Below are 27,737 nucleotides of genomic sequence, written 5' to 3'. Positions count from 1 at the left end.
AAGATGCTAACAGCTATAGATTTCAAGATCGGATGAAAATTGGCTTATAAAATAAGGAAGTATATTAGATCACCTTTGGAAATTCACCTGAAGGACAGGCTTCAGGACTGCTTTTTCCAGCAGCTCCTTAACGTTGAAGACCCAGATTCCTTCCTTCCCTCTCTGCTATGTCATCCCGTGTTGGCGTTACCCCAAGGCCAGATTCCCCAGTGGGTTGGACTGGCTGTCAACAGCCCTAGGTGTTCTATGCTTCCTCCTCATTTAAGTCAAATAGGTGGATGAGAAAGCCTGACTGCTGTGGCTCTCAGGAGAGAATGCTTTCTCAAGGCCCCCAATAAAACTTGTCTCTGTCTCATTGGCCCAAATGCAGCCTCAGCCATTTCTTGAACTAATCACCAAGCAAAAGAAATGTGGTATCTTGTGGACTCACCAGGCCTATGCTGTACTCTGAAACACATTTCTTCCAACTCTTTTTCTGGCTTTGTTTTTTGGGTATATTTTTAACGTTTACATTTAATAAATTAATATCTTCAACCAAAGTAACACCCCAAATGCAAAATGATGCTATTCATAATTAGAAGGTTTAATCAAAATATAATAATCCAGTAACCAGATCCAGAAATGAGACTCAAGTTTAAAGTAGTAATGAAAAGTGTCTTGAATTGTTCAGGTTATGTTTTTGATTTCATGTATAGTGGTAAACTGTTACAGTAATGTTCTGCACATCACATGCCCATGCCATTGACTATTATTTTCCAGATTGACTTGGGCTTGAGAATGTGACTTGCTTTGGCTGAAAGGACACTAGCAAGTATGGCAAAGTAGAGGCATAAAAGCCCCAGGGCTCTGGCTGCCCTGAGACAACAGGTGAAGCAGCTCAGATTACCTGCTGGGGAGGAAGTCACAGTACCATTAACTCTTGCTGCTACTCAGGGAGAAAGAGAAAGGATAAGGAATCAATTACACTTTCTAAAGACACTTTGTTAACAATCATTGAGGAAATCTTTCAGAAACTCGATTAACTGCAGTTAGAATAGGCTTTCCCCAAAGAGGTGCTAAACTTTTGTTATAAAAATCTAAGAATGTAGTGACAACATAAGACAATTGAGACTGCGTTTATTCTGTGTTTACCTTGTACTCTCTTGGAGGCGTGTGATAATCAGTTTCTAACAGAGCTGTATCAAAAACTCCATAATAAAGTGCCCCAGCAGACGAAAGTGGCTCGTGGGAATCCAGCCCTCTCCAAACTGGAGTGAAGAGCCGTCATCAGACTGCTGGGTATACTGGCTCCACTGCATTTAGTGGCTAAGAATGAATAAACCTTACTCGTGCATGTTAAACAACAACGCCAAGAACAACATTTCAGTAAACAGGTTCTCAGCACATTTTTTTTGGTCACTGAATTGATGTAGGCAACAGTTTTCACTTCTGTCTCTGCCTTTCCTATGGACAGGTGCAATCTAAAAAGTGAAAACCCTATTGTGAAAGGTACTGTTGGACCCATTTTAGGCTTTAATCAAGTAAGCAAGCTGGCAAGTGTGTCTGTTCTTTCCCTGGCCTCCTGTGGTTTTTAGAGGCACGGTTTCAGACTCTTGCGCTTGGGGTGCCTTGCACATATTTGCACAAATGGATGCAAAATGGAAGGTTAAGATCTTCCCACAGATCTTAACCTTGGGAAGCCAAGAGGTCATCTGACCCATCCTTCATCCAAATGACTATACTTAAGCCTTCCCAGAAGATCCCTTATCTTATTGTTTGAGGAAAAAACAGACTGGGTAACACATCCAAGGCCCCATCGACCTTTATCAATAGTTCCTCATTTTAATGATTACCATTACAGAGAAGGGGTTGGCTAACTTTGAACATAAAATTCCTTATTTGTGAGACAGGAGGTTCCTTAACAAAGGGTTACTATAGGAATGTGAGTACAGTACTAACACATAGGAAGAAAGTAGTAATACTAACCTCTAACTCCAGTTTAAGCATCTAAGATTTCTTTTGAGATATATAGTGATATTTGATAAATATCACTAAGGGCCACTCCAATGGCAATCTGTTTATTCATTCCTCAGCTCCTTTGCACAAAACCTCTTGCTGACCTCTTGACTAGACTATGATTCAATCAATAGAAGAAAGAGAAGCTTAAGGACAAATTATGACTTCAAAACAAGTTGTTTATCAAGGCCTATTAAAGAACATCCACCATATTGTAGTGTAATTCGATCAGTTATCTAGTGAAGAGCTTGTCAAACAAACAAACAAAAAAGATTTACAAAAGTCTAATGCATTTGGAAAAGAATACCATCAATCTGTTTCCAGATACCATTTGAACTGTTTGAGTTCAAATAATGTTAAGTGGCCTGTGGCCTGTTAAGAAACAAAGAAAACTATAATCTGAAAACAGCTGCCGTGTCTCAAACCAAGTCAACAAGAACACAGCGCTACAGTCAGCAACTAATATAGTCACCAGCCTAACCAAAGTAGGTTTTAGAAGAACGGAATAAAATAATGGGTTGATCTACCCAGGGAAGTTCTCAGGTCTTTTCCTCAGCATAATACTGCTTGCTGTTAAAGTACCATCTGATCTGCTAATCCATGACAAAGCCCATTAAAGATCCCCAGACTCTGGGATTTTGATGAAATTCTTATGTAGGAATTCCAGTGAAAAGGCCGTTGGAGAAACTGGTCTGGATTCTGGAATATGTTCCATTCTGTATTTTTCTATGTATGGTGCAGCTACTTCCCAAACCTGAGAAGGACAAAACAAAGTCAAAATGTTGAGGACACTGTTCTCACATGCCATGGAACATCAACCTCGTAGGACTAAAACGTCTATCGCTGACTAGACACGTAGCGGCTGTTTCCTTGCTTTTGTTCTAAGCCATTTGACATACGATCTGTGTCAACTGCTCTTTGGTTGCATTAACAGATTTTAAAATACAAAGTCTGAAACCTTTCTATTAGCAATAATCGCACCTCGGATAAACCTCATTGGCAACGATACTGCCACTGCGCAAAGCTAGTCTGAAACCTTTCTGGAGTTACCATGAAGGTTTTCAGCTGCTTACTCTTCTGGAGCAAAACAAGCTAACAAACACACAAAGCCTAGAGAATTCAGTGTGGACAGCATTAAAGAAAGTTGCTCAAACGATGACCGTGTGTTTTCTAAAACAAGCTTTGAATAAGGCGGTGGATTTCCTCATTTGCCAGATTTTCATGCTGTGTGTGTATTCCTTACACTCTTGCTCCTCAAAGTGTGACCTGTGGAGCAGCAGCAGCAGCATCTGGAACAAGATCCCCAGGAGACTCACACGCACATCACAGTTTGAGAAGCCTGCTTCAGACCCTTGTTTATACCTCCACCCACCAACCTATTCTCTTTCAAGCATCATGTCTTCTCACGTTAAGGTCCTGTTTTTGGTTTACAACTGCTTTTTATCAGCTTGCTGCCAACAACCAAGGAGGATTTCCTATTCTTTTGTATTACCATAAAAAATATATTCTTTCAAAGGCTAACTTCCTCGAAAAGATACGTGCATCTCCAGGTTTAATTGCAGCATTATTTGCAAATAGCCAAGACATGGAAGCAACCTAAGTGTCCACAGACAGATGTATAACAACTCCACCCAGTCTTAAGAGTTAACTTGAGTTAAGGTAACACACTTCTTGCTTGCCCACCTAAGGCCCTTGATCTATAACAGAATTAATTTGTTTCTTTTGAGATTTGCCGACCACTGGCCTTGGGGAATGAAGGACCAAGAACTTTCCCCGCCTGCAGAGGCCTGCAAGTATGTTGAAGCCACCTTGGCTTTCCAACTAGCCCAGCAATGTTTTAGCAAAATGTTTTTCTTTTTTAAGATCACACAGTGATTATTGACCTCCCTTTGGTCATCTGTAGATCTTGCCCTCCTTTGCAGAAAGAACAAAGTACTCTTGGGGAGCCTGGGTGGCTCAGTCAGTTGGGCATCTGACTTCAGCTCAGGTCATGATCTCACACTTCGTGAGTTCGAGCCCCGCAACAGGCTCTGTGCTGACAGCTCAGAGCCTGGAGCCTGCTTCGGATTCTGAGTCCCCCTCTGTATCTGCCCCTCCCCTGCTCATGCTCTGTTGCTCTCTCTCTCTCTCTCTCTCAAAAATAAATAAACATTAAAAAAATATTAAAAAAAAAAAAGAACAAAGTACTCTTGCACAACCTCTGGGTACCAAGAAACCAGACTTCCTTGCAGCTCCCCCCACTCCCCTGGGCATCAAGAAACTGGAACTTCTTCCACAACCTCTAAGAACTGAGATAACTCTGTAGCTGACATCATTGAGTCTGCATGTAAGTAAGAAATGTCATAGACCACTGCATTCTCTTAACTGTTTAACTCCCTTTAAATACCTCTGTGCTAGGCAGAAACCTGGGAGTTGGCTTTTGGACAAGAGTCTATTTCTCCCCAGGTGGCTGGCCTCCTGAATAAAACTCATATTCCTTTCTAATCAAAACTCATCTCTTGAGTATTGGCCTTTCAAGCGATGGACAGCTAAACTTGGTTTTCAGTAACAGACGAATGGATAGAGACAATGTGGTATGTATGTATGTATGTATGTGTGTGTGTGTGTGTGTTAATCATCCATAAAAAAGAAGGAACTCCTGGCATTTATGATAACATCGATAGACCGTGAGGGCAGTATACTAAATGAAATGAGTCACAGAAAGACAAATACTGTATGATCTCACTTATGTGTGGAATCTAAATAGCAACCACAACGGCAAAAACTGAGCTCATAGATAGAGGCAATAGATTGGTGGCTGCTAGAGGTGGGGGTGGGGGAGTTGGAGAGTGAGCGATATGGATAAAGGGGGTCAAAAGGTACAAACCTCCAATTATAAAATAAATAAATCTTGGGGATACACAACATGATAACTATAGTTAATAATACTGTATTGTATATTTTAAAGTTACTCAGAGATTAGATCTTAAAAGTTCTCATCACAAGAAGAAATTATAACTATGTATGGTGACAGATGTTAACTAGATTTACTGTGGTGATCATTTTGCAATATATACAAATATTAAGTCATTAGGTTGTACTCCCGAAATGGATATGTTATATGTCAGTCATATTTCAATTAATAAAAAAAGGCCAACCTCTCTCATCTACCTCTCTATGTGCATCAAAGTTGGCAGCAAGCAAGGGGCGTCCCCTTAAAGGGTGTAGGGCACACTTAGAAATGACAGATGTGAAGATCAAAGGGAAAAATCATTCCCCAAGAACAGAGCAATGGTTCCAGGGGAAATCAAGAAATTCTAGAGAACATGATACTCACAAATTATTACAAAAGGCTTAAAGAACTTTAAAAAATATATTCAAAAAATGAGTCAGCCTATGAGGCATCTGTCCCTATCAGAGAAATCTCTAGTCAATGAAACCAGAGAAAATAAGCAGTAAAGAGAACCTGTAGTACCTCAATCAGGGTGATGATGGGGTAGGACACCCCACGGCACTAGACAGACCTACAGACCTTTGAAGTAAAAACCTGGGACTTCGTTTTCTCTTTGAGTCTATTTAATCATTGGACCAGTTGGAGGTGGTGGTGATAACGTACTTTTGAATGAAAGAGAACGCTCTTGGTGAAGGGGATCCATGAAACTCTCATCTCATTTTTTCTCCCCATGAATACCTGTCCCAAACTCCATTTAAAATCATTTCAGTTTCTAATCATTAGATATTTAATGTTTGGGTGCAACACAGGACAGTTAAGCGGTTATCAGACAGCTTTTTAAAGTTGCACAAGAAGTTGCCCAAGTTCCTTTTTGTTCACATCCAAGGCATAGACGAGAAACAAAAGAATAAGACAATATTTCTTCACTCCCTACTCCCACTTTGCTTTCCCATAATGACCCAAAACTAAGAAATAAGCCAAGTGGCCAACTTGCCTTCTGTTCCAGGAGCAGCCTGTGCGCTGCCTCAATGTCTGGGGCCATGAAGCGATCTTTTATCCAGGGCCTACAGAGAAAGTACATCAAACCATCAGCCAAACATTCACCACTGCCAGGGTTCACAGATCTGAAATGATGGCATCTCCAGGGACCTGTTTGACTTTACCTTACAACAGAGCGCACCAGGTCATATACTTTTTCCAGAGGAGTAGTTGTTCTCAGGGGGCGTAGAAACTCTATGCCCTGGCAGGCTGCCAGAAGTTCGATGGCCAGCACTACAATAAGAAAGGTGGAGGGATGATTAAAGCCTGACTTCGTGCTGGGGGGATATAACTCACGAGGAAGTCGATACTGCTAGCCAACTAAGAGATAGTCGGTTCTCTGTCTAGTGGTAGAATAAAGCTGCCTTGGTGTTTGGTTACCATCTTAAATTTGCTTTTCTAACCTATTGGCTGTATCTTTAATGTTAAGAAGGAGAGCACTATCCAGCTAAATGTCTTAGCCCCCCACTTCCTGTTTATCTGATCAAGATGGATGATATCTTTGTCCTATTTCCACCTTTGCATAAATTTCAATTTGTTTTTAGTCTTGCTATTTCTTTTGGCTTGAAATACCTGGCAATAGACTTTCATCAAAGGATTGAAGGAGCCAGTGAATGAGCAAATGAGTTTTTTGTTGGGCTGGGACTAATTCTATAGTGCTCATTTCAAACCTTCAAACTCAAAGGCTCCCAGGCCCATTAAAACTGAAATTCTAGGGGCGCGTGGGTGGCTCAGTTGGTTTAGCGTCCCGACTTGGGCTCAAGTCCTGATCTCACGGTTTGTGAGTTCAAGCCCCGCATTGGGCTCTGTGCTGACAGCTCAGAGCCTGGAGCCTGCTTTGGATTCTGTGTTTCCCTCTCTCTCTGCCCTTCTCCTGGTCCTGCTCTGTCTTTCTCTCTTACAGAAATAAATAAACATTAAAAAAAAATTTTTAAAAATGCAGTTCTAGAAATTGGTACTTTGCCAACTTTCGGCTTCTTGATAAAACAATCCTTACACAGGTTTTTCCTAGCTAAGAACTTATTAAATGTACCATACCTTGTGATTGGCTTTGAATATTGACATCTAAGTTTCTCTACGTTTGGATCCATTATTTGCCAAGAAAAAATAGTTTAGAAGGGTAAAGTTGATCAAACCATTTAAGTGGTTAACTGAAATGGAGTATTGAAAATATTTGACTTTTCAGGGGCGCCTGGGTGGCGCAGTCGGTTAAGCGTCCGACTTCAGCCAGGTCACGATCTCGCGGTCCGCGTGTTCGAGCCCCGCGTCCGGCTCTGGGCTGATGGCTTGGAGCCTGGGGCCTGTTTCCGATTCTGTGTCTCCCTCTCTCTCTGCCCCTCCCCCGTTCATGCTCTGTCTCTCTCTGTCCCAAAAATAAATAAACGTTGAAAAAAAAATTAAAAAAAAAAAAGAAAACATTTGACTTTTCGTCTTAGAATTTATGAATTGCATCACAAACTCTGGTGAGTACAGACAAGTCACAAGAGGAGAGGATGAAATAAATGATCTATTTTGGACCTGGAAGAAACTTTACATCTTCTAGTCTAGTCCCCTCACTTCATAGGTAAGGTATTGGAAACTTTAAGAAGTTGAGCTGGGGTGGACAGGGAAGGCATCTGAGGTGAAATCTGCACAGCTACAAAGATAGAGTGAAGAAGTGAACCATGTGAAGTCCTTGGGGAACAATGTTGCAGGCAGAGAGACCAGCGAGGACACAGGTGCTGAGGTACTGGCAGGTACAAGAATAACACTGTGGCTCCAAGGTATCGAATGGAATGGAGACAGATGCCAGTGAGAGCCAGAAGCCAGATCACCCATGATCCTGGTAGGCTACAGGAAGGGGGCTGGGTTTTGTTTTGAGTACGATGAGGAAACTTGGCAAATTTGAGCAGGAACATGGTGTGATCAAAATTGCATTTTAAGAAGTTCACCGGGGTTATTTTATGTGGTGACTATGGAAGAACTGTAGTAAAAACAAGGAGATATCAATCAAAAGGAGATGATGGTGCCTTGATTTGGTGTCTTTTGACAGTAAGGTTAATTTGCTGAAGAACTGGCTAGAAGATCCGATCTGGATAGGAGTCTGATAAGGGTGTCTCCTTAACCTTCTGGCCAGAGCCACATGTTTAATGGGGAGACCATCTCAAGAATAGACATTAGGAACACACTCCGGTAGGCAGTTAATAACCAGTGTTGGTGAGGATGTGGAAAAATCAGAACTCTCAAATACTGCAGATAGGAATGTAACATGGTGCAGCCACTTTGGAGAATAGTCTGGCAGTTCCTCAAAAAGATGGAGGTCAGTCACCATATGACTCAGCAATTCCACTCTAGAGAAATGAAAATATACGTCTTCATAAAAACTTGTACACAAATGTCTATAGTAGCATTATTCATATTAGCCAAAAGGCAGACAAAACCCAAACATCTCTCAACTGATGAATGGATAAACAAAATGTGTTAAATCCATAAAATGGAATGTGTGGCCATAAAAAGGAATGAGGTACTGATACATGCTACACCATGGAGGAACCCTGAACACATTATGCTGACTGAAAGAAGCCAGATACAAAAGGCCATATATTGTATGACACTTACGTGAAACGTCCAGAATAGGCAAATCCACAGAGAGAGAAAAGTACATTAGTGGGTGCCTAAGCCCGGGGACAGGGTGAGACAATAGGAGAGGGATAGGTAAAGGGTACGAGGTTTCTTTCTGAGGTGATGAAAATGTTCTAAACTTGGTGGTGGTGACGGCACAACTCTGTGAATATACTAATAGCAACTCAAGTGTGCAATTTAAATGGATGATTGTATGGTATGTAAATTATATCTCGATCCAGCTGTTAACAAGAATACTCAGCTCTCCCACATTTATCTTAAAATACCGCAGTGTTTGCTTATCCGCTGTTTCACTTTCCACAGTTTTGGTGGCCTGCAATCAACCACCGTGTGGAAGCAGGTGAGCCTGATGATTTGTCAGGTTCCTCTTTCTGACGAATCATCAGGTCAATAGAAGCCTGAAGCTACGTCACAACGCCTGCGACATTCACCTCACTTCATCTCATCTGTAGACGTTTTATCCTCTCACATAGTCACAAGAAAGGGTGAGTACAGTCAGGTATTTTGAGAGAGTTCACATTCGCATAACTTTTATTTCAATATATTGTTATAATTGTTCTATTTTATCGTTCTTGCTTATCTCCTACTGTGCCTAACTTATAAATTAAACTTTATCATAGGTATGTGTGTACAGGAAAAAACATGGTATACGTAGGACTTGATACTACCCGTGGTGTTGGGCATCCACAGGGGGTCCTGGAACGTTTCCCCCGTGGATAAGGTGGGAATTACCGTAGTGATACTCTTGTCAGCCAACTGCTTCCAATACAGTTGCAAAAACTTAGGAGCTTAGATAACAATGCTTAAAGGAAGGCAATTCCTTTAAACAAAACAAAACAAAACAAAACAAAACAAGGGGGGCGCCTGAGTGGCTCAGTCGGTTAAGCCTCCGACTTCTGCTCAGGTCATGATCTCACAGTTTGTGAGTTCGAGCCCCGCATCAGGCTCTGGGCTGACACCTCGGAGCCTGGAGCCTGCTTCAGATTCTGTGTCTCCCTTGCTCTCTGCCCCTCCCCTGCTCACGCTCTGCTCTCTCTCTCTCTCTCAAAAAATAAACGTTAAAAAAAATTAAAAAAGCTCAACAAGGGGTGCCTGGGTGACTCTGTTGGTTGAGTGTCTGACTCTTGGTTTCAGCTCAGGTCATGATTTCGCAGTTGGTGGTTTCAAGCCCTGCGTCAGGCTCTGTGCTCACAGTGAGAAGCCTGCTTGGGATTCTCTGTCTCCCTCTTTCTCTGCCCCTGTGCAATCTCTGTCTCTCTCTCTCTTTCTCTAAATACATACATACATAAACTTAAAAACAATAAACAAAACAAGCAGTAATTTAGAAGGCGGAGAGAGGTTGGCCTAAGGCAGTTCCACCCTAGAAGTATCTGTCAGAAGGTTTGGATCTGAATCTCGTCAAGCCTTTAGGAACAACCGCAGTATACAGGGAATGCAAGGGCTAGAGAACAACTTAAAAGTAACACCATAAGGCAGCCAACAGGTAAATCCAGAATGTCGGTTTCTAACAGAAGACTGACCTGGTTTTTTGTTTTTTTGTTTGTTTTTTGTTTTTTTTTTTAATCCAGTCCATGGCATGAAGAAAAAAAAGGGAGAGGGGACTGTTCTAGATAAAAAGAAGCTTAAAGCCTTTAACACACCAAATTTAAAATGCGGGCCTTAAATCTAGATTTGAAAAAAACCCACTGTAAGGGCATTGAGATAATTGCGAAATTTTGAATATGGACTTATCAGTGACCCCAAGACTTGTTGATTTTGTTGGATGTGATAATGGCATCATGGTAGATAAAAATGCAGGAAGAAAATAATGTGATGGGATTTGCTTGAAAATAACTTGAGAAAAGTAAAAGAAAAAATGAAGCAAATGTGCTGTTGAGTCAGAGTGAGGTATAAATGAGGGCTCATGGTACTAATCTCTCTACTTCTAAATATGTTTTAAATTGTTTGAAAAATAAAGCCAACCAATAAACCTGATAGGTCAGCAGGTGTGGTTCTTAATTTTCAGCGAGCATCAGAATCACCTGGAAGACTTGTTCAACCAGATTGTCCTGCTCTCTCCCCTAGAGTTTCTACTTTAGCAGGTCTTGAGGGGTGGTGCCTAAGAGTCTGCCTGTCTCAAGTTCCCAGGTGATGCTGATGCTGCCTGTTTTGAGGCTCACAGATGTAGAAGTTAATCAGAGAGGATTGCCATCCCAGACTGGCTGGGTTTACCTTGCTCCACATGCTCGATGACCCGAAGTGCCTTCCTTGCTGCCCATCCTCCCATGGAGACATGGTCCTCTGTGGCCGCGCTGGTGGAGAGAGAGTCCACCGACGAGGGGTGGCACAGAGCCTTGTTCTCAGAAACTGCAAGAAGCCGTGCAAGTTAAACATGCTTCTAATAGGAAAAATGGCCATGTTGGCTTCTCCCCATGCCCAACGTCATGGAGGAGCCCCTCCAGGAGCTCTCGGTTGTTATCCAAGCACCAGATGGTCCAAAACTATTTTGGGAAATGGAAGCAGGTTGGGTTTGTATCAAAGTGAGAAGGACTTGGAGCCAATAATGAATTCTGAGATAAGACCAGATGGGAACCCTAATAGTACAAAGCCCAGTTGAAAACACAGGAAACATTTAGCATGCTAGGGAGACTAGGAAAAAAAATACGTGATGGTGTTTTCTAAGTACTCAAGAACAATTGACTGGTACTATCACCAGACGAGGCCTTAGAATTCAGGGTGGTGTTTGGGGATGGAGACTGGACCCCAGATCTTGAGCAAGGATATTTTTCAGTTCAGACTGTTCAGTGATTATATAAGTGGAGGCAGTGGGTTAAGCACAGGCTTCATGACTGCGGGAGATAACTTGGGGAGGCTGGGGAAATCCTAGTGATGGCCTGGATTGGTGTCTCCCAAACTTTATTGTGCATATGACTCGCTCCATCTTGTCAGAATGCAAATGTTGAGTTTCGCGTGGGCCTGAGATTCTGATAAGCTCCCAGGTGGTGGCTGGAATTTTGGCTCGAAGACAACACGTTAAATACGGAGGACCTAGATTCCAGAGCTCCTCCCCAGCTCCAGAAGCCAGGGAAGGCCAAACTCAGAGCGTTTTCTTCCCTACATTTTTTACCCTGAGAGTGGCTGAGACGTCAGTTGTTTTCTGTGCCATAAGGGGTCCTGAGGTAATCTAGCTACGTGAACTAGGGTGGTCAACTCGTCCTGGTCTGCCCAGGACTTGCCAGGTTTCAGCACTGCAAGGCCCAGGTCCTGTGACCCTTCACCTGCCATTAGATAGATAAGCAGGCTGTAGTGAGGCTCATTCAGAAAGAGAAGTTACACGTCCCCCCAAAAGAAAACTACCCATTTCATTATAAAGAAAGCAAGTTGAGCGACTTCAATAGGCAGTTTAGGGAAGCCAAACACATTCAAACAAAGCTTTCTGAAGTCCCTAATATTTTCTAGAAATCAACCGCAACCTCCCTATGTTAATGTGAGAAGTTGCTGTCCTTTAAGGGAGTATTTTCATAAGGGGGTTAAGTGAGCAAATAGAATATCCTCGGCAGAGGACATCATGAATTCAGGGTCTCTGTTGGTTTTATTGAGTTTCCATGTGAGGCTTTGGTGAGGAAAGGGTTAGGAGTAATCCTAATAGCAACTAATATTTACTTACTGCTTAGAGACATGCCAGGCATAGTTCTAAGGCTTTATATGCATTAATTCATTTAACAAATTAGCCCCATTAGGTAAATTTATCACCCCCATTTTACAGAGGAGTAAATGGAGGGTCAATAGGATTAAGAAACTTGCTCCATATCACACTCCTGGTAAATGGCAGAGCTGGGATTTGGACCCAGAGTCTATGCTCTTAATTAACCATGTGATCTCCTGCCTCATGGGTAGGTTTGCCAGAAAAAATACAGAATGCTCAATTACCTTTGAATTTCAGATAAAAAACAGATAACTTTTTAGTATAAGCATGTCCCAAATAATTCAAGTTTAACTGGACATCCTGCATTTCTTTTGTTAAATTTGGCAGCCATATTAGGATTATGTACTCATTAAAATGAGATCTGCATTAATTGAAGTGAGAGCATAGATTTGAGGACAAAAATGCCTGGGTTTGAATTCAGTTCTACTTGCGAGCCGTTCAATGTTGGGTAAGTCACCTAACTTCTCAGATCATCTGGTATTCATCTATGCAATGGGGGTAATGATAGCGCCTTGCCTCACGGTATTGTTGTGACCGTGAAGTGAGTAATTATAAATTAAGTCCTTAGCAGGTCCTTTGTAGCAGGCCTTGTTCTGATGTGTTACTTAAAGTTTTAATTCAGAAATCAGTGACACTGAACCTCAGTTCTCATAGAGGGCATCTTGCTTCTTATAAGCATTTTTGCATATTGTAATCACATCTTTATGCTCTTAGAGGTCAGTATATCTACTGAAATGTATCCAACGTTTAATCATCCAAGTCCGTTCATGTTTCACCTTAATTATGGGTATCTTTGTCTTTTTCCTTCTGATAGTCCCCAAATTGCGATTAGGGAAAAAGCTACAAACATGACATTCGTATGTGACATTAAATTGCTTCCTACAGAGAAATTGTGGAAACCTCATTATTTACAAACTCATTGGGGTATTATTCTGTTTTACTTCAACTTTGTTTAGATTTTATTATATATATATATATATATTTTTTTTTTTTTTCCTAAAATATGTCAGGCTTCCTTCTGCATTTGTATTGAGACAGGTAGGATGCAAATGAGGTGGGGAAAAACCTGATTCAAGGACAAAATTTGACACTTTCAGATAAAAAGGATGGGCTCGCATTCTGAGAAGTGGGCAGTGTTCTTACCGAGGGCTGCAGCTGTACAATGTGCAATCATGAATCCCGAGTTCAGACCACCCTCAGCAACCAGGAAGGCAGGCAGCTCGCTGAGGGAGGGGTTACAGAGCCTTTCGATTCTTCTTTCACTAATAGCAGCAAGCTCATGAACTCCAATGGCCAAATAGTCCAGGGCCTAGAAAGAGTGACTCAATTCAGTTGAATTGAGCCTAAATTGGAATATGCTTTCAGGGTCAGGAGCAATTCTAAAAAGCTTACTTTGGCTGGGTATTCACCATGGAAGTTTCCTCCAGAAATAGTCTCTCCCCTACTGGCAAATACCATCTTTCAAAACAGGTTAAGGCTTGAGTATAACATTTGCTGATCACTGCAAGTAGAGGTCTCCCCCACCATCCGAAAGTAGAGCGTTCCTATGAAAATCTTTTCTAAACCAAAATGGCATAAAGGGAAGAAGTGCTTACCATTAATTTACATGGAAAATTTTTGAGCATTCCCAGACCCTCAAAATCACCTCTTTTAGCCTTCTGATACCAGAGGACACATCTTGCTAATGGATGCACAAAATAAGTTAAGATAAAGCACAGATGCTCATACAGTTCAAAGCCCTGGCAGCCTGATGCTGAGATGCTGAGTATAGTTTCCAGGGAAGGAGCTCGGTGATACTGCTGTTACCGCTTCAGATTTCTTTCAGTCCGTGAAAACAAGTACTAATGTAGGTCTGTAATGCAGACTTTCAAGAAGCAGGGGATACCTGTGTGACTCTTTTCCCAACCCACTAATTTGTAACACTGATAGCCCTTGTACAAATATGGGTGGAGGGAGGGAGATTCTCTCTACAAGCAGTTGTTGACATAAAGGGACAAAAACCCAAAAACAACTAAACAAATATCCCAAACCTTAAAGATGAATCATGTACACCCAACGGGGGGGGGGGGGGGCAGGAAAACATGAAACATCAATTTTTTTCCCCTGAGATTAGAGATTCTCAAGCACCACAACCATAGTAATTTTAGCGGTTAGTACTTTCCCTCAAAACGGTCTATATCTGAAACTAAGAACAGAGACCGGGACGCCAGTTTAAAAGCAAACTCTTTTTGGCAGGGGGGCAATGTGAGCTTGTGCTCCGTAGAAGAATTTGCTGAATGGAAGACTGTTGATGAGCAACCACCAAATTGTCTGGAACAATCAATCCTGGGAACGTTTTCAAACTCTCTACTCAGTGATCCTATGCCAGCATTCACAGCATATGGCAGCCAATAGGCTGTTGCAAACCAATCTAAGTAGGAGGCAGCTTAGACTCCCTGCATATCAATGCCCTCAAGGATCATTCCTTTGTATCTTGCACTTCACTTGGATCAACAGGCACTCAGACAAAAGGCAGTAACAGACCCTCCTTGCAGATTCCAAACAGCTAATTTTCACCTCCTGGACTAGAGAATATTATCAATGAACTAGGAACTCTGAGACAGGTTCTGACTTCCAAGGAACTGGAGATGCACGTATTACACTAACTTAGTCAAGTCTGGAGTTACTCTTTTCTGTACATATATCCGTGAGCCTATTAGGCCCAATGCTGGCTCTTCTGTACCAAGCCACCCCCAGTCACAGGCCTTAGTCTTCTCTCCATTCTCTGAATCCTTATAGCAAGTAATATCTGCACCTATTTAAAACTTAAGCGTGTTCTGTTGTTCTCCAGTTGTTCCAAATTTGGTTGCTGGCTATCAGATTATAGCAATTCGAATTTAGTTCCCATAACATCTAGCAACTATGTAATAGGTGCTCTATATCTACAACAGAACAATTCAGAAGACTATTCTTTCAAGTAACACCACCATTGTAGGTGAACTCTCAAATATGGCCTTATTGGAATTTCATCAATAATTAAGAATCTTTAATTGAGAAAGGAAAAGACTGTTGGCTGAAACTTTTGCTGGGGCAAGTGGTAGTGGGATAAGGAACTATCCCTCTCCCATATCCAATAATTTAATGGCAAATCTTTCTTTGTTTTTTTCATTTTGTTTTGTTTTGTTTTATTTTGTTTTGTTTTACTCTATGAGATACCCTTTCAGGTCTAAATTATCTAAGTGTAGAAAGGATGCCTTTCCTCACAGTGCCAGAACTGACAAGAACTGACAGATGAGACAGACTGCATAGACTTCATGAAAATTCTAGTCCATTTTGGGGGGTGAAGTATGTTGAGGTGAGTGAGTTGAAGATTACTTAGTGTGGGTTTGACTTAATTGTGAAACAATCTGAGAGGACATAAAACACACATCCTGAAGTAAACTTGTCAGAGAAACCACACTAAAAGGGTCTTGTGATGAATCTTTCACAGCTGTTGTGAAACCTGTCTGCTAAGCTAAGCTGTGAGCTACTTCCAGGGTTGCTAACTCAGCACTTTGTCCCATATTAAGAACTGAGGCTGACATGGGATAGGAAGGCATATATTCCTAAGGGTTGGGTGGTCTTCAAAGGCAGTACTGGGTACCTCTGTGACAACTTTGCCAGTGTGACTCCCAAGTGATCACATCAACGTCTGGGAGAACTATACCCTCAAAGAATATTCCATAGCAAAAACAAGATGGCTCTAAGATAACCACACCATGAAGGAAAGAAGGGCTGCATCCTTGAAAAATAGAAGCATTCTTACTATTCTCTAGAATATGGAATATTTTCTAGTAGAAATATGGAAATACTGATTTGAGTACACTCCATGTCAAAAATAAAAACTTGAGATGAGGAAAGCCATAACTCGTTAATCAACACTTTGATAAGTGTTAACAAGCTGCCTTCTGTTTCATGCGTCACAAGAACCGGGAAGCCTTGCATAAATGCAAACCTACCCAGGATCCCCATAATCACACTTGTGACCTCGGTTTTCATCTTTCTATCAGCAATCTCAGCACTGGGTTTTAGGGCAAAGGTTTTCATGAAACCTCTCAGCCCATGCCGGAAATATGTGCGTTAGCTTTTAATGAGTCTGTTTGGAAAGCACAGCGTGTTCGTAGTCTCTGAAGTGAAATTAGGTTCACAGACCTGCCCCTGCCAATCATCAGCTCTGAGGTTCCTCTGAACCTCAGGTACTTAGTCTATGAAATGGAGTAACAACAGAGATACTACACAAAAGGATCACTTTAGCATATCTAAAAATTACCAGCTTGATTTCTATAACTACAGTTTAGTAAGCAGTCAAAAGATACAGGATTGTCTGTTGCACTATTAAGTTCTGTGGTAATGATGTTCTTCACAAACGCTATTGTGTCATTCACCACACCATGGACCTAAAATACAAGATTAAATGAGTTAATACATTGAAAACACTGATAATGGTGTCTGTCACACAGAGTCTGATATTCTTATTAGAATAGCAAGAATTTTTTTTTAATGTTTATTTATTTTGAGGCAGAGAGAGAGAGAGAGAGCAAGCGAGCATGAGCAGGGGAGGGTCAGAGAGAGAATGAGAATGTCAAGCAGGCTCCACACTGACAGTGCAGAGCCTGATGCGGGGCTTGAACTCATGAACCATGAGATCATGACCTGAGCCGAAATCAAGAGTTGGACACTAACCAACTGAGCCACCCAGGCACCCCGAATAGCAAGGATGTTTTAAACTGGGATTTATTTGTACTGTAGAGCTAATTTAGCGATTTTCCATAGACGTTTTTGATCAACTAGCTAGAATAGAACTTGATGAGTTAAAGGAAATAGGGTATTTATTCTAGGGAGGACCCTATTACACTACAGAATCTGGCACCAGATCAAATATTGTTTCATTCTTGAGTTGTGTGTTAATTTCTTACTCAACCAATTGCCATTCACAAATGAGTTATAACATCTGCAATACTGGATGCCTCATGCCCACTCAGGTCTTCTGCATTGTTTTAGTCTAAAGCCTCACAGATTTATTTATGGTGGTTTATATCTGCTTATTAAACGAAGATAAAGTACAACCATGATGTGCACTTAATTTTGATTAGACGTTCCTGCAAACATCTCTGAAAGCTGGTTCTTGCTATATCTAGAAGGGAGAACCAGTAAACTTCCATTAACTGTTTAGGATGATGTTATCACTAAGAATTTTAAAAAGTTACGGCACTAAACCAACACAGCAAGTTGTCTCTTGTGCTTCTGTACAAGGGAATTGAGCAAAGCACTTCAAAAGGAAACAAACAGCTTAATATATAGAATAGAAACTAAAATAATTGGACAAAGGGAAGTATGACACACATAATTTTTAACAGAGGCAGTAAAGAAATTTGGATTATAATTGACCATTACATGACTTTTTAACACTTACCTCTTTTTCTTTTCACCCCTCCCTGAATTGGGAAAAAAAGAAAAGGCTTTTTGTTTGTGTACCTGTGGACAGCAGCGCAAGGTATATGCGTCCTGAACACGATCACAGAACCTGTGACTTTCTGTGGAAGAGGTGGAAGGGATAGCAATTTTTTCAAAGTTATCAATTTTTTCCCACAAAACATAAAACCAAATAAGCTCGCTCACAAAAACATCCCCAGACCTGCTATTTCAGAAGGGTGGTGATCCGAGTCCAAGAGTGACCGAAACCGAAAAGCCACTTCAACTTGCCCACGATGAGGGCGAACAGCATGAATGTCTAGAATTGATGGAGAACAAGTCTGAGCACTTCTTCCATTAGCACGAACTACCATTGGTGATGGTTTAGGACCATCCACGGTGCTGACACAAGCCTTCAAAATCCCAGGGGTTCTTACCACCACTCACAGTTAGAACCTCAACTCCAAAAGCAAGCTTTTCCTTTGACTGTACTCTTTCTACTTTAAATATCCGAGTGCAAACTACGTGTTAAGCCCCCTGGGAATTCAACTCAAGACCTTGGACCTACCCTAATTTAGGATTTAGGCTCCTAATGGAAGGAACCTCCACAGTGGCCAATTGTAGACAGTTTTACATCAATTTTAGGCAGATTTCTGTCCTACTACATAGAATTGTAGGGAGTCTTTCAAATTCATTACTTTCCAGGTAAACTACAACTTCTATGGTTTTTCTCTCTCCATTTTCTAATGGAGACCAACTTTAATCTTACTCTACTTCTAAAACCCTGTGAACAGATTCCTAAGACACAGTTTGATGGGAGTTGGGCCTGGATGATCCAGAATGCTGGGTGAATTCTAGAGTCAGCATCTGTAAAATGTGGTCATTCCAAGGATGAAGCGTGGCATAACTTAGATGAAGCTGTGGCAGTATTGTGTATGCCATAGGCCCTTGGGTTTTCTCTTTTTCCCCTACCACACATCCCCACCACTCATGTTTAAAGACCTGGACCAGCCCACCCAACCAGCTCTGAATGACTGAATAGCAACCAAATGGAAGAACCATGCTGACCAGTATCGAAGGCTTTGGTGGTGCCTTTCAGCACCTCAAGGGTCAGGGCCGCCACAATGTCAGCCTGACGTGCAATAGCACTGGCTCTCTCCACAGCTTCGCAGCCCAGGGAGGTGATCATCTGTGTCCCGTTGATGAGTGCCAGACCCTTTGGAAAGAAAGAGAGAAGTTCCTTGCTACATTTATTGTAACCTATGTACAAGTTGATTTCATATCTTTTGCATCCCTAAGAGAAAAGTTAACCCGTCAGCTGAAGGACATTTATTTATGTTTTCTAAAGTGCAAGGCAGTAAGACTTATTTAAGCACTTGAGGATTAAGTGCTATCCTAAGTGAAATTGCTAGTATAAACCTGGCAAGTGGAATACATGTTAAGTATCCCCATTCTCAAGACAACAATGAACGTCCAGTGTAGCTGCATATAAAATCTTTAGCTCCTAATTACGCAGCATTTCTTAACTTGTCATCATTGTGGACAGGACATCCTAAAACATTTCTGGCCCAAGACTCTTGGCTGAGAGCACCCTGAGGAATCTTGACTTATAGCATCTGTTAAGGATCCTTAGAGATCCTGATTTGAAGTTTGAATTAAGTAAGAGAACCCCTAAACATTTGTGGCGGGCAGAATCTTCTGAATGCTTATGGATGAGTCTTTTCTTCAGTGACAAACTTTTAACAAACATGAAAGCCACATTTACTTTAAGAAATCAGTGAGACCTACATTAAGACTGAAAATAGTATATAAATAAAAACTTGTTAAAATGAATACATTTTCCTTGAATCTCCTTACCTCTTTTGGTTTCAAAACAACTGGTTTCAATCCATGAGCCTCCAAGACCTGCAGAATGATTAAAAAGATAAAAATGGGTATCAAATGAAATACTAGCCTTTTTCTAATTTCATAAGGAATCAATAAAATATCTTTAAAGCCTAAAGATCTGTCTTATAAAAGAGCAGACCTCATAAACTGGTTCTGTTCATCCCCCTCTGGTCTATTCTCTAGTTCTGTTCTTTAATCTGAAAGCAGACTTATATTTCACATAATTTTTGTACTTAAGTCAGGGGCTTAGTGTCTACAGAAGTAACCCCGAATTTTGGGTTTTAGGTCCTTTGTGTTCAGTTTCCACATTACTGACTCACTTTTTCTTCTGCTGCTTCCTGAGTACATGTTTACAGAGTAAGAGTATGTGAAATGCCCTAGGAGGCAGGAAGTAGGTAGGACAGCACAAAGGAAGGGCAAATAGCATTTGGAGGGAAAAGAACCAGGGGAGCAGAGATGGAAGTTTCCCAGAGGACTTATCAGAGGGAGGAACAGGAGTGAGTGAATAAGAGTAGAATGAGCACGAGCTGGTCCCTCTGTCCCGGGTACAGCATATCCCAGCTGTAAGGAACCCCCAGTTTCTGTAATGTAGAACTTAGTGGGAGGGATTAGACCAACAAGACTCTTATAAACCAGTCTAAATTTAGACTTTATTCTAAGGACAATGGGAAGCATTACAGGCTTTAGCCGGGACACGCTTGAATTTGCTGTGTGACGGTGGCTTGGAAAACATTGTACAGAGAAATAAAGATCAGGATTTAGGGAAGAAAGGTGATTTGGAACCCGTACCCTCCTAAGGATTATCTGTTCCTTTAACTTCTTCCTTCCCCTGGGTCCTCTGCCCCTTCATTGGGGAACCTCTCAGCAATTGACCTGGGATGACACCTCAAATAGTTCTTTGGGCTGCTCTGATGGAATTTGGAGATGGATGAGGAAACATTAAAGCTTTACCAAAAGCAAGCCCTTCTGATTAGCCATTGGGGTGGAAGCTTGGAGGAAAATGGAGCCTGCTTTCCAGAGGCCATACAGCAGGTACTATGATCCACAGCGCTATACTGTGAGACCAGCAACTAAATAAATTTGCAACAGTGTGTGGCCTCCGGGATAGACACTGGAAGATTTTTGGCTGCAGAATAAAATGCTGGGATTAACACTGACTGCTGTACCTTTTCACCAAGGTGACCATCAAGTCCAAAGGGCCAGTAGTAAAGTATGGAAGCTAAGAGCCTTACCTAGTTGGACTAATGGTGGCTCCCTCATGGGGTTGCTGTAAGGATTCAGTGCTATAAAGTATGCAAGTGCAGCCGGTGCCCAGCCTAGGGAGATTACTGCAGAATGTAAGTTATTAAAGTCTTACGTATTTAGCATCAGCCCAGCCACTCTTTGGAGACCACATCTTCCCTTCTCCAATTAGCCCAAGAGCAAGATGAGAGAGTGGCGCAAGGTCTCCACTGGCACCAACCGTTCCTTTCTCTGGAACGTAGGGCAGGCAGGAGGCTGGGAGAGAAGTAGGCACCAGTTACTTGTGGCTGTCTTCACTTTGCCAGCGAGACCAACCTCTCCCAATAGGATGTAGTATCACTTTATGGCACAAATACCTGGGGAAAGACAGTTCCTGGAGCACAGCTAATGCTTAATGAACCTGGCCGCACTGCTATTAAAAAAAAGGCAGAGGGGAATAAGGGTGGGTGGGAGAGAGCACCTTCCCAATAACAAAAAGCCTTCCTTCCCTTATAAGCCGCTTTAAGTTTAGACTATAAAGATCTGTACTCTGAAAATTATAAAACATTGATGAAAGAAATGGAAGCCAACACAAACGGTATGACATTTTGTGCTCGTGGAGCAGAAGAATTCATATTGTTAAAACGTCCATTCTACCAAAGCAATCTACAGGTTCAGGGCAATTCCTATCGAAACACCAATGGCATTTTTCACAGAACTGGAACACAGAGTCCTAAAATTTGTATGGAACCACAGAAGACTCCAAATAGCCAAAGCAACCTTGAGAAAGAACAAAGCTGGAGCTATCACAGTCTCAGATTACAAGATACACTTCACAGCTGTAGTAATCACAATGGTGTGGCACTGTCACAGAAACAGACAAACAGATCAATGGAAAGACTAGACAGCCCGGAAATAAATCTATGCCTATATGGTCAATAAATCAATGGCAAAGGAGAGAAGGATACATGACGGGGAAGACAGGCTTGTCTGATGCTGGGAAAACTAGTCCACTTCCTCACACCACACCCAAAACTTAACGTGAAATGGACTAAAGGCCTAAATGTGAGACCCGAAACCATAAAACTCCTAGAAGGAAAACATAGGCAGTAATCTCTTTGATACTGGCCTTAGCAACATTTTTTAAGATATGGATCCTCAGGAAAGGGAAGCAAAAGCAAAAATAAACTACTGGGACTAGACCAAAATTAGAAGTCTTACGCAATGAAGGAAACCATCAACAAAATGCAAAAGCAACCTACCGACTGTGCGATGTTTGCAAATGATATATCTGATAAGGAGTTAATACCCAAAATATACAAACAACTTACAGAACTCAACATTAGAAAAACCAGATAATCCAATTAAGAAGTGGGCCGAGGCTCTGAATAGCCATTTTTTTTTTTTAAGAAGGCATACAGAAGGCTGACAGACACATAAAAAGATACTCAGCATTAATAACCATAAGGAAAATGCAAATCAAAACCACAGTGAGCTATCACCTCACACCTGGCAGAATGGCTATACTAAAAAACTTAGGAAACAACAAGTATCGGTGAGGATGTGGAGAAAAGAGAAACTTTGTGTACGGCTAGTGGCGCAGCCCCTGCGGACAATGTATGGAATCTCCTCAAAAGATTAGAAACAGAACTACCACATAATCCAGTAATTGTACTATTAGCTATTTACCCAAAGAAAATGAAAACACTAACTTGAAAAGACATATGCCCCTCCTATGTTAATTGGAGCATTATTTACAATAGCCAAGACACGGAAGCAGCCCAAATGTCCATTGCTAGATAAATGGGTAAAGGAGAGGTAGTATTTATATACAATGAAACACTACTCAGCCATAGCAAATAATGAGATCTTGCCATTCGTGACAATGTAGATGGACTTAGTGGGTATTATGCTAAATGAAAGTAGTGAGACAGAGACAAATACCAGTTCACTTATACGTGGAATCTAAAAAACAAGATAAAAAAAGTAGAAACAGACTCATAAATACAGAGAATAAACTGATGGTTGATGGGGGTGGGGGCATGGAGCAAAATGGGTGAAGGGGAGTGGGAGGTACAAGCTTCCATTTATGGAATGGATAAAGCATAAGGATGAAAGGTACAGCATATGAAACATTTTTTTTTTTTTTTTTTTTAAGTTTAGACTCTTTCCTAGGGACATTACAGATTTTAGCCAGGACATGCTCAGATTTGCTGTGTGAAGCTGGTTGGGGGACATGGTACATAGGGGACTAATACAGATCAGGCTGCATGGAAGAAAGGTGATCTGAAACCCATATCCCCATAAGGATTATCTATTCCTTTAAGTTTTTCCTCCTCCTTGGTCCTCTGCCCCTTTGCTTTTACTGTGCATGTCCTAATCAGACCTAGAAATTTTTAGGAATTGTAACAATGTATCTTAAAGATCAGGAGTTAGCTGTTGTTCATTACAGCCTTGCTTCTAAGAACAAAAAGTTAGAAATGATGTCAACATAGAATTAAGAGACTTTTGGGTGGCTCAGTTGGTTAAGCATCTGACTTTGGCTCAGATCATGATCTCATGGTTCACGGGCTCTGTGCTGACAGCTCAGAGCCTGGCGCCTGCTTCGGATTCTGTGTCACCCTCTCTCTCTGCTCCTCCCCTGTGTGTGCTTTCTCACTCTCTTGTAAAAATAAACATTAAAAAATTAAAAAAAAAAGAATTAAGAGACTCTCATATAACCAAAGAGTGTGTGCAGTCATTAAAAGCTATTGGGGGAAAAAAACACTATTGGAGAATGTTTGGAAACATGTAAATTTTAACATTAGAAAAGAATTGTAAAATGTTCTAGAAGGATAAGGCACACCAAAGTATTCACAGGGGTTCTCTGAGGAGGTAAGCATAGACAGCATAGTCTCTGTTTCTACTTTTGCCCAGATTCCTAGGCACCCAGCCTACTACCTCACCACCACTTATAAACAGACATACTGTTTTGGAGGAAATTCTCAGTTAAAAAAAAAAAAAAGTCCTGTTCTTTCTAAAGTAAACTCAGACTCCTATAGCAGTGTGTTTTCCATCTGTAGATAAGGTTAGTGGCATGAAGCAATGCCATCCACAGGCCAGCTTCCAGATCATAGTTCACCTAGGGAATTCTCAGAACTCTAGGGACCCAGGGGGGTCCTAGACTGACCCATAAAGCATAGGTAGGTTTACAGCCAGAGATGTACTATCTGCGATTGTAGGGAAGACCAGGGTGGGAGGAGGGACAGGTGGTGGAATCACTACTGGTCTGCTCAGCACAGCCATATCTACCCATAGATACCCCATATACCTTCACCCCAAAGAGCTTCCCGAGCCTGCGCTGATCTATGATGTTCATCTTTATCTGTGAGGAGGGACGGTGGCCTCCTAAGCATTTCAAATCTTGTCTCCACATTGGAGTTTTTCTACCCTGAGAAGTAAGCTCCAAAGAGCTGAACTGTATTGTATCCTGGCAAGAGATGGCTTCCTGGTCCAGAAGCAAGTCTTTGATCTCTTTGATGCTTCTGTTTTATCTTTGCAAGAAATTAAGTTTCAGTTATTTAAGTCTGGGTATTCCACTATCTGGGGAGCATTAAGATGTCAGATTCCCGGGCACTTAGCAGAACTACTGAATTGGTCTTTGGGATGGACATCCAGGAATCACTGTGTTTCCCAGATGATTTGATGCAACTTCTCTAACCACATCTGGGCATCGCTGAATTAAAAGTTCTTTCCAGCTCTGAGCTTTGGGCCAGACTTGAGGGGTTTGTTCCAGACTTAAAGATACCAAATACTAAGTGAAGGGTGATGAAGTGTGAGTTGAAGGTACACAGGAGTAAGCATCTCTGTCCCCACCCCTGTCCCCTCAGGTAGTCTCCTTCCCACCAAGCCCATTTCCATTTGTCTCCATTGTTCTATGTCATCTTGTCTCTGTTAGTCGTCACCCTGCCATCAACCAAGTCTACCTGTGGTATATGCCCAGCCTTAGGGGAGGGTCAGTCTGTGGATCCATGGCATTACCATTAAATACTTCGATAACTTGCTTGAGGGTCTCCAGGGAAATGCCACTGTATCCTTTGGCTAAGACATTGATCCTTAAAGCCAGGAGCATCCGACATCTCTCAGGGATTAGTGGTTTCCCAACACCTGCAAAACGGAATTAATGTTTTCTTCTAGAAATCTTTTCTACCTCCATCTCTCAAATCTTTTTCCATTTCAGTCCAGTCTCCTACCACCGTCAAGAAGAGACTTGACTCAGTCAAGACGCATTTGCACTGCTCTCCTTCCTGATTGTCCTATTTGTTAAAGTCCCATCTTCTAGAAAAAGGAGAAGCCCCAGTTTTGCCTTCTCAGTTCTCTTTCCTAGAATGCTTCAGTGAGTCCCACCCTTCCCAACGCCCTTGGAATAGCATCCAGACTCCTCAGAGCAAGCTCCCTTGCAATCAGGTGGGACTGGATTCTTGACATCTCACCTCATCCTGACCAACTCATTCCCTGAGTTCCAGCCTTAATTTCATTCCCTAAATACACCACTCTTGACATGATAGTATAGCTGCTCCTGCCCCAACCCCATCTCTCCACCTGGTCCATTCCTTTTTCTCAGATTCAGCTGAAAGGTGGTCTTGTCTGATGCTTTCCTCTTTCCCCTCCTCCCCTGAAGCAGAATTGGCACTAGTTCTTGGAATGCATTAGCTATTCGTGGCTGTTACAGGATGCCTCACTCTGTTTGGAATGATTTACCTGAAGAATGTGAACGTACTAGGTTGACCTGCAGCTCTCTGGAAGAGAAAAGGAAAAAACCCTCTTAGATACCTTGCAGTGAAAACGTTTCCTCAGCTGGGAAAATGAAGGAAAGAACAGTTGAATCTTTGGAGAGGCAGGATAAGGCAGCGTGATGCAATGTAAGAAACCAGCAAGCCCGTGTTTTCAAAGCCAACTCATATACAAGTTAACAGGAGACTTATCCTCCTCATCTGTAAATTGGGGCAAATGTTAATTATTTCTCTTGTTGAAAGAAGTCTCAAAGATGGGGACAGGTGGCATGTGAATGCTTGTGTTTGCTAAGGAGGGTGGGAATCAGACTTACTCTAGCTTATTGACAGGAATTATAGTTCTGGCAAATTTCCCAAAACCTGTAGTGATACCGTAAACAACTACAACAAAAAAACAGACATTGTACAATTAGATGCAGGCCGTTTTGTTCGGTTAATAAAAAGAATTGTAGGACACAAAGAGAACACAATACCAGTTTTTTCTTTTATGATGCTATCTATGACTTCCCTGGATTTTTGCACCTTCTTTTCCGCAGTTGGGGTGAGCTAGGAAAACATTGGTCAAAGCAGAGCATGTGGAAAACTTCCATACGCAGTGAAAGAGGTCAGAGGACATCCTTCCCCTGCCCTCCCCCATACCTTTATTTTGTAGTGTCCTTTTCCCAAGTTGACCAGATCCTCTGTGGTCAGGCTGTCCCCATCTAAGGCGATGTACTGCACAAAAGAAGGGAACTTCCATGAGCTCGAGCAGCTTGGCGCTTGAACAAGAGAGTAGGGAAGCCTCAAGCAAAACTACATTTTGACACCCGAGAGATTTTACCCTTGCTCTGACACATTCATGTGCTAGTTTAAAGGACCGCTTGCTCAAGAGGAGGCTGAGTAAAGAAGGCTAGCAATGGAAGAGCATAATTAATGCATTTGCCTACTCCACCGAGCAGGATAAAGCCCCGCCCTGACAGTGTTCACTCAAAAATTTTGCTGGCTCCACCCCTTCTTAAGTGAGGGGGACTTAATTTTCTTTATAAACAGAGAGTGGCTGGAAGTTTACCTTTTCAGGCTCCCGGTATTTGCTGTATCTGAAGCCAGGTAAAGGAAAACACTGGGTAGCGTGAGAAAGCCCCCACCCCATCACTGGCAGGGGCAGCCCCCCAGCGCAGACCCCCCAGCCTGCAGGAAAGGATACAGGTAAACTCCTTCTGGTTGTGATGGAATGAAGTCGGGAGACATGGCATCCCCTTCTATAACTGAAACAAGAATGCAAGACAGGCTCCTTATAGATGGCAAAGGAGACGCGCATTGTTGCTGGTAAACCAAGAAAGGGCTCTTCCACTGCCTCTGACTTCTATAGAAATGGCTGCTTTAAAACCACTTCAGAGGCCTTCAAGTGCTCCTAGCATCTTTACAAACGACAGCGAAATGCAGAGATGCAGGTATCAGGCGTTGACCGGGGTTTACATGGAAGTTCAAGATCTAACGCCCACCCCCACCCCCATCCTCACCCCCAGCTGTATTTTGTATTAAATCCGAACCGCTTAGGCCACTGGCCTCCAGTCCGCTGAGGTGCTTTTGAAGGGCAGAAGGATCTTCAAAATGATTCTGTACCTGCAGAGGCATTCAGATGTTGCCTTTGCTACTTCCTAGCGCTCGACTCTAGGTAAGCCACCTCATTTCTGGGTCTGCTGCCTCGTGGTAAAAGGGGAATGAGAATCCTGCCCTCTCCAGGTTATTGTTGGAACCTAAGAGACAGCACGACACCCGGCCCCCCCCCCCCCCGGAGGGCAGAGAGGACACCAGGACCTCCTTCCCAGGGATGCGGGGACTGGGCTGCCGCCCTCCGGCCACTCACCCACTTCCACGAACTCGTTGTCCTCCAGGGCCACCTGAAGCGGGTCCTCGTCGTCCAGGAGGCCCAGGCCTTTGCATCGGCGCACGAGGAAGCGCACGTCGTCCACCGAGGCGAAGCCGCCGTTGTCTGGCTTATTCTTGACGTACCTCTTGATGGCCTCACGGCCCAGCCAGCCCACCGTGAGCTGCGCGTCCCGGCAGGGCACGGCCAGCCATTCCCCGCGCACGTGCACCGTGTACCTGGGCATGGCTCCGCGCGACCCAAAGGAGGCCCTGCCACCAGGCTGCCTGCTCTTCTGCCTGGGCAGGA

The 27,737-nt window shown here is 42.4% G+C and overlaps 1 protein-coding gene and 1 pseudogene across 1 annotated transcript; both read right to left on the bottom strand.

Annotated features, from left to right (window-relative positions):
- Window positions 1–562: 562 nt before the first annotated feature.
- On the bottom strand, window positions 563–27,737 carry HAL (histidine ammonia-lyase). The gene is made up of 20 exons (XM_040491167.1): window positions 27,429–27,737; window positions 26,766–26,826; window positions 26,631–26,658; window positions 26,222–26,296; window positions 26,056–26,128; window positions 25,897–25,963; window positions 25,551–25,588; window positions 24,831–24,956; window positions 20,947–21,086; window positions 19,560–19,607; window positions 18,771–18,918; window positions 17,926–18,021; window positions 17,766–17,824; window positions 16,607–16,687; window positions 13,665–13,730; window positions 13,416–13,581; window positions 10,799–10,933; window positions 6,091–6,199; window positions 5,922–5,991; window positions 563–2,749 (listed from the first exon to the last, which is right to left on the bottom strand). The coding sequence occupies exons 1-20, from the start codon at window positions 27,673–27,675 to the stop codon at window positions 2,609–2,611; spliced, it is 1,974 nt and encodes a 657-aa protein (XP_040347101.1). The 5' UTR covers window positions 27,676–27,737; the 3' UTR covers window positions 563–2,608.
- Window positions 2,904–3,021, bottom strand: LOC121041166 (uncharacterized; annotated as a pseudogene).

Source organism: Herpailurus yagouaroundi, unplaced genomic scaffold, assembly GCF_014898765.1.
Source record: "Herpailurus yagouaroundi ecotype Mexico unplaced genomic scaffold, PumYag 182, whole genome shotgun sequence".
NCBI lineage: Eukaryota > Metazoa > Chordata > Mammalia > Carnivora > Felidae > Herpailurus > Herpailurus yagouaroundi.
The sequence above is the reverse complement of the archived record's forward strand: the minus strand, read 5'-3'. Positions and strand labels throughout refer to the sequence as shown.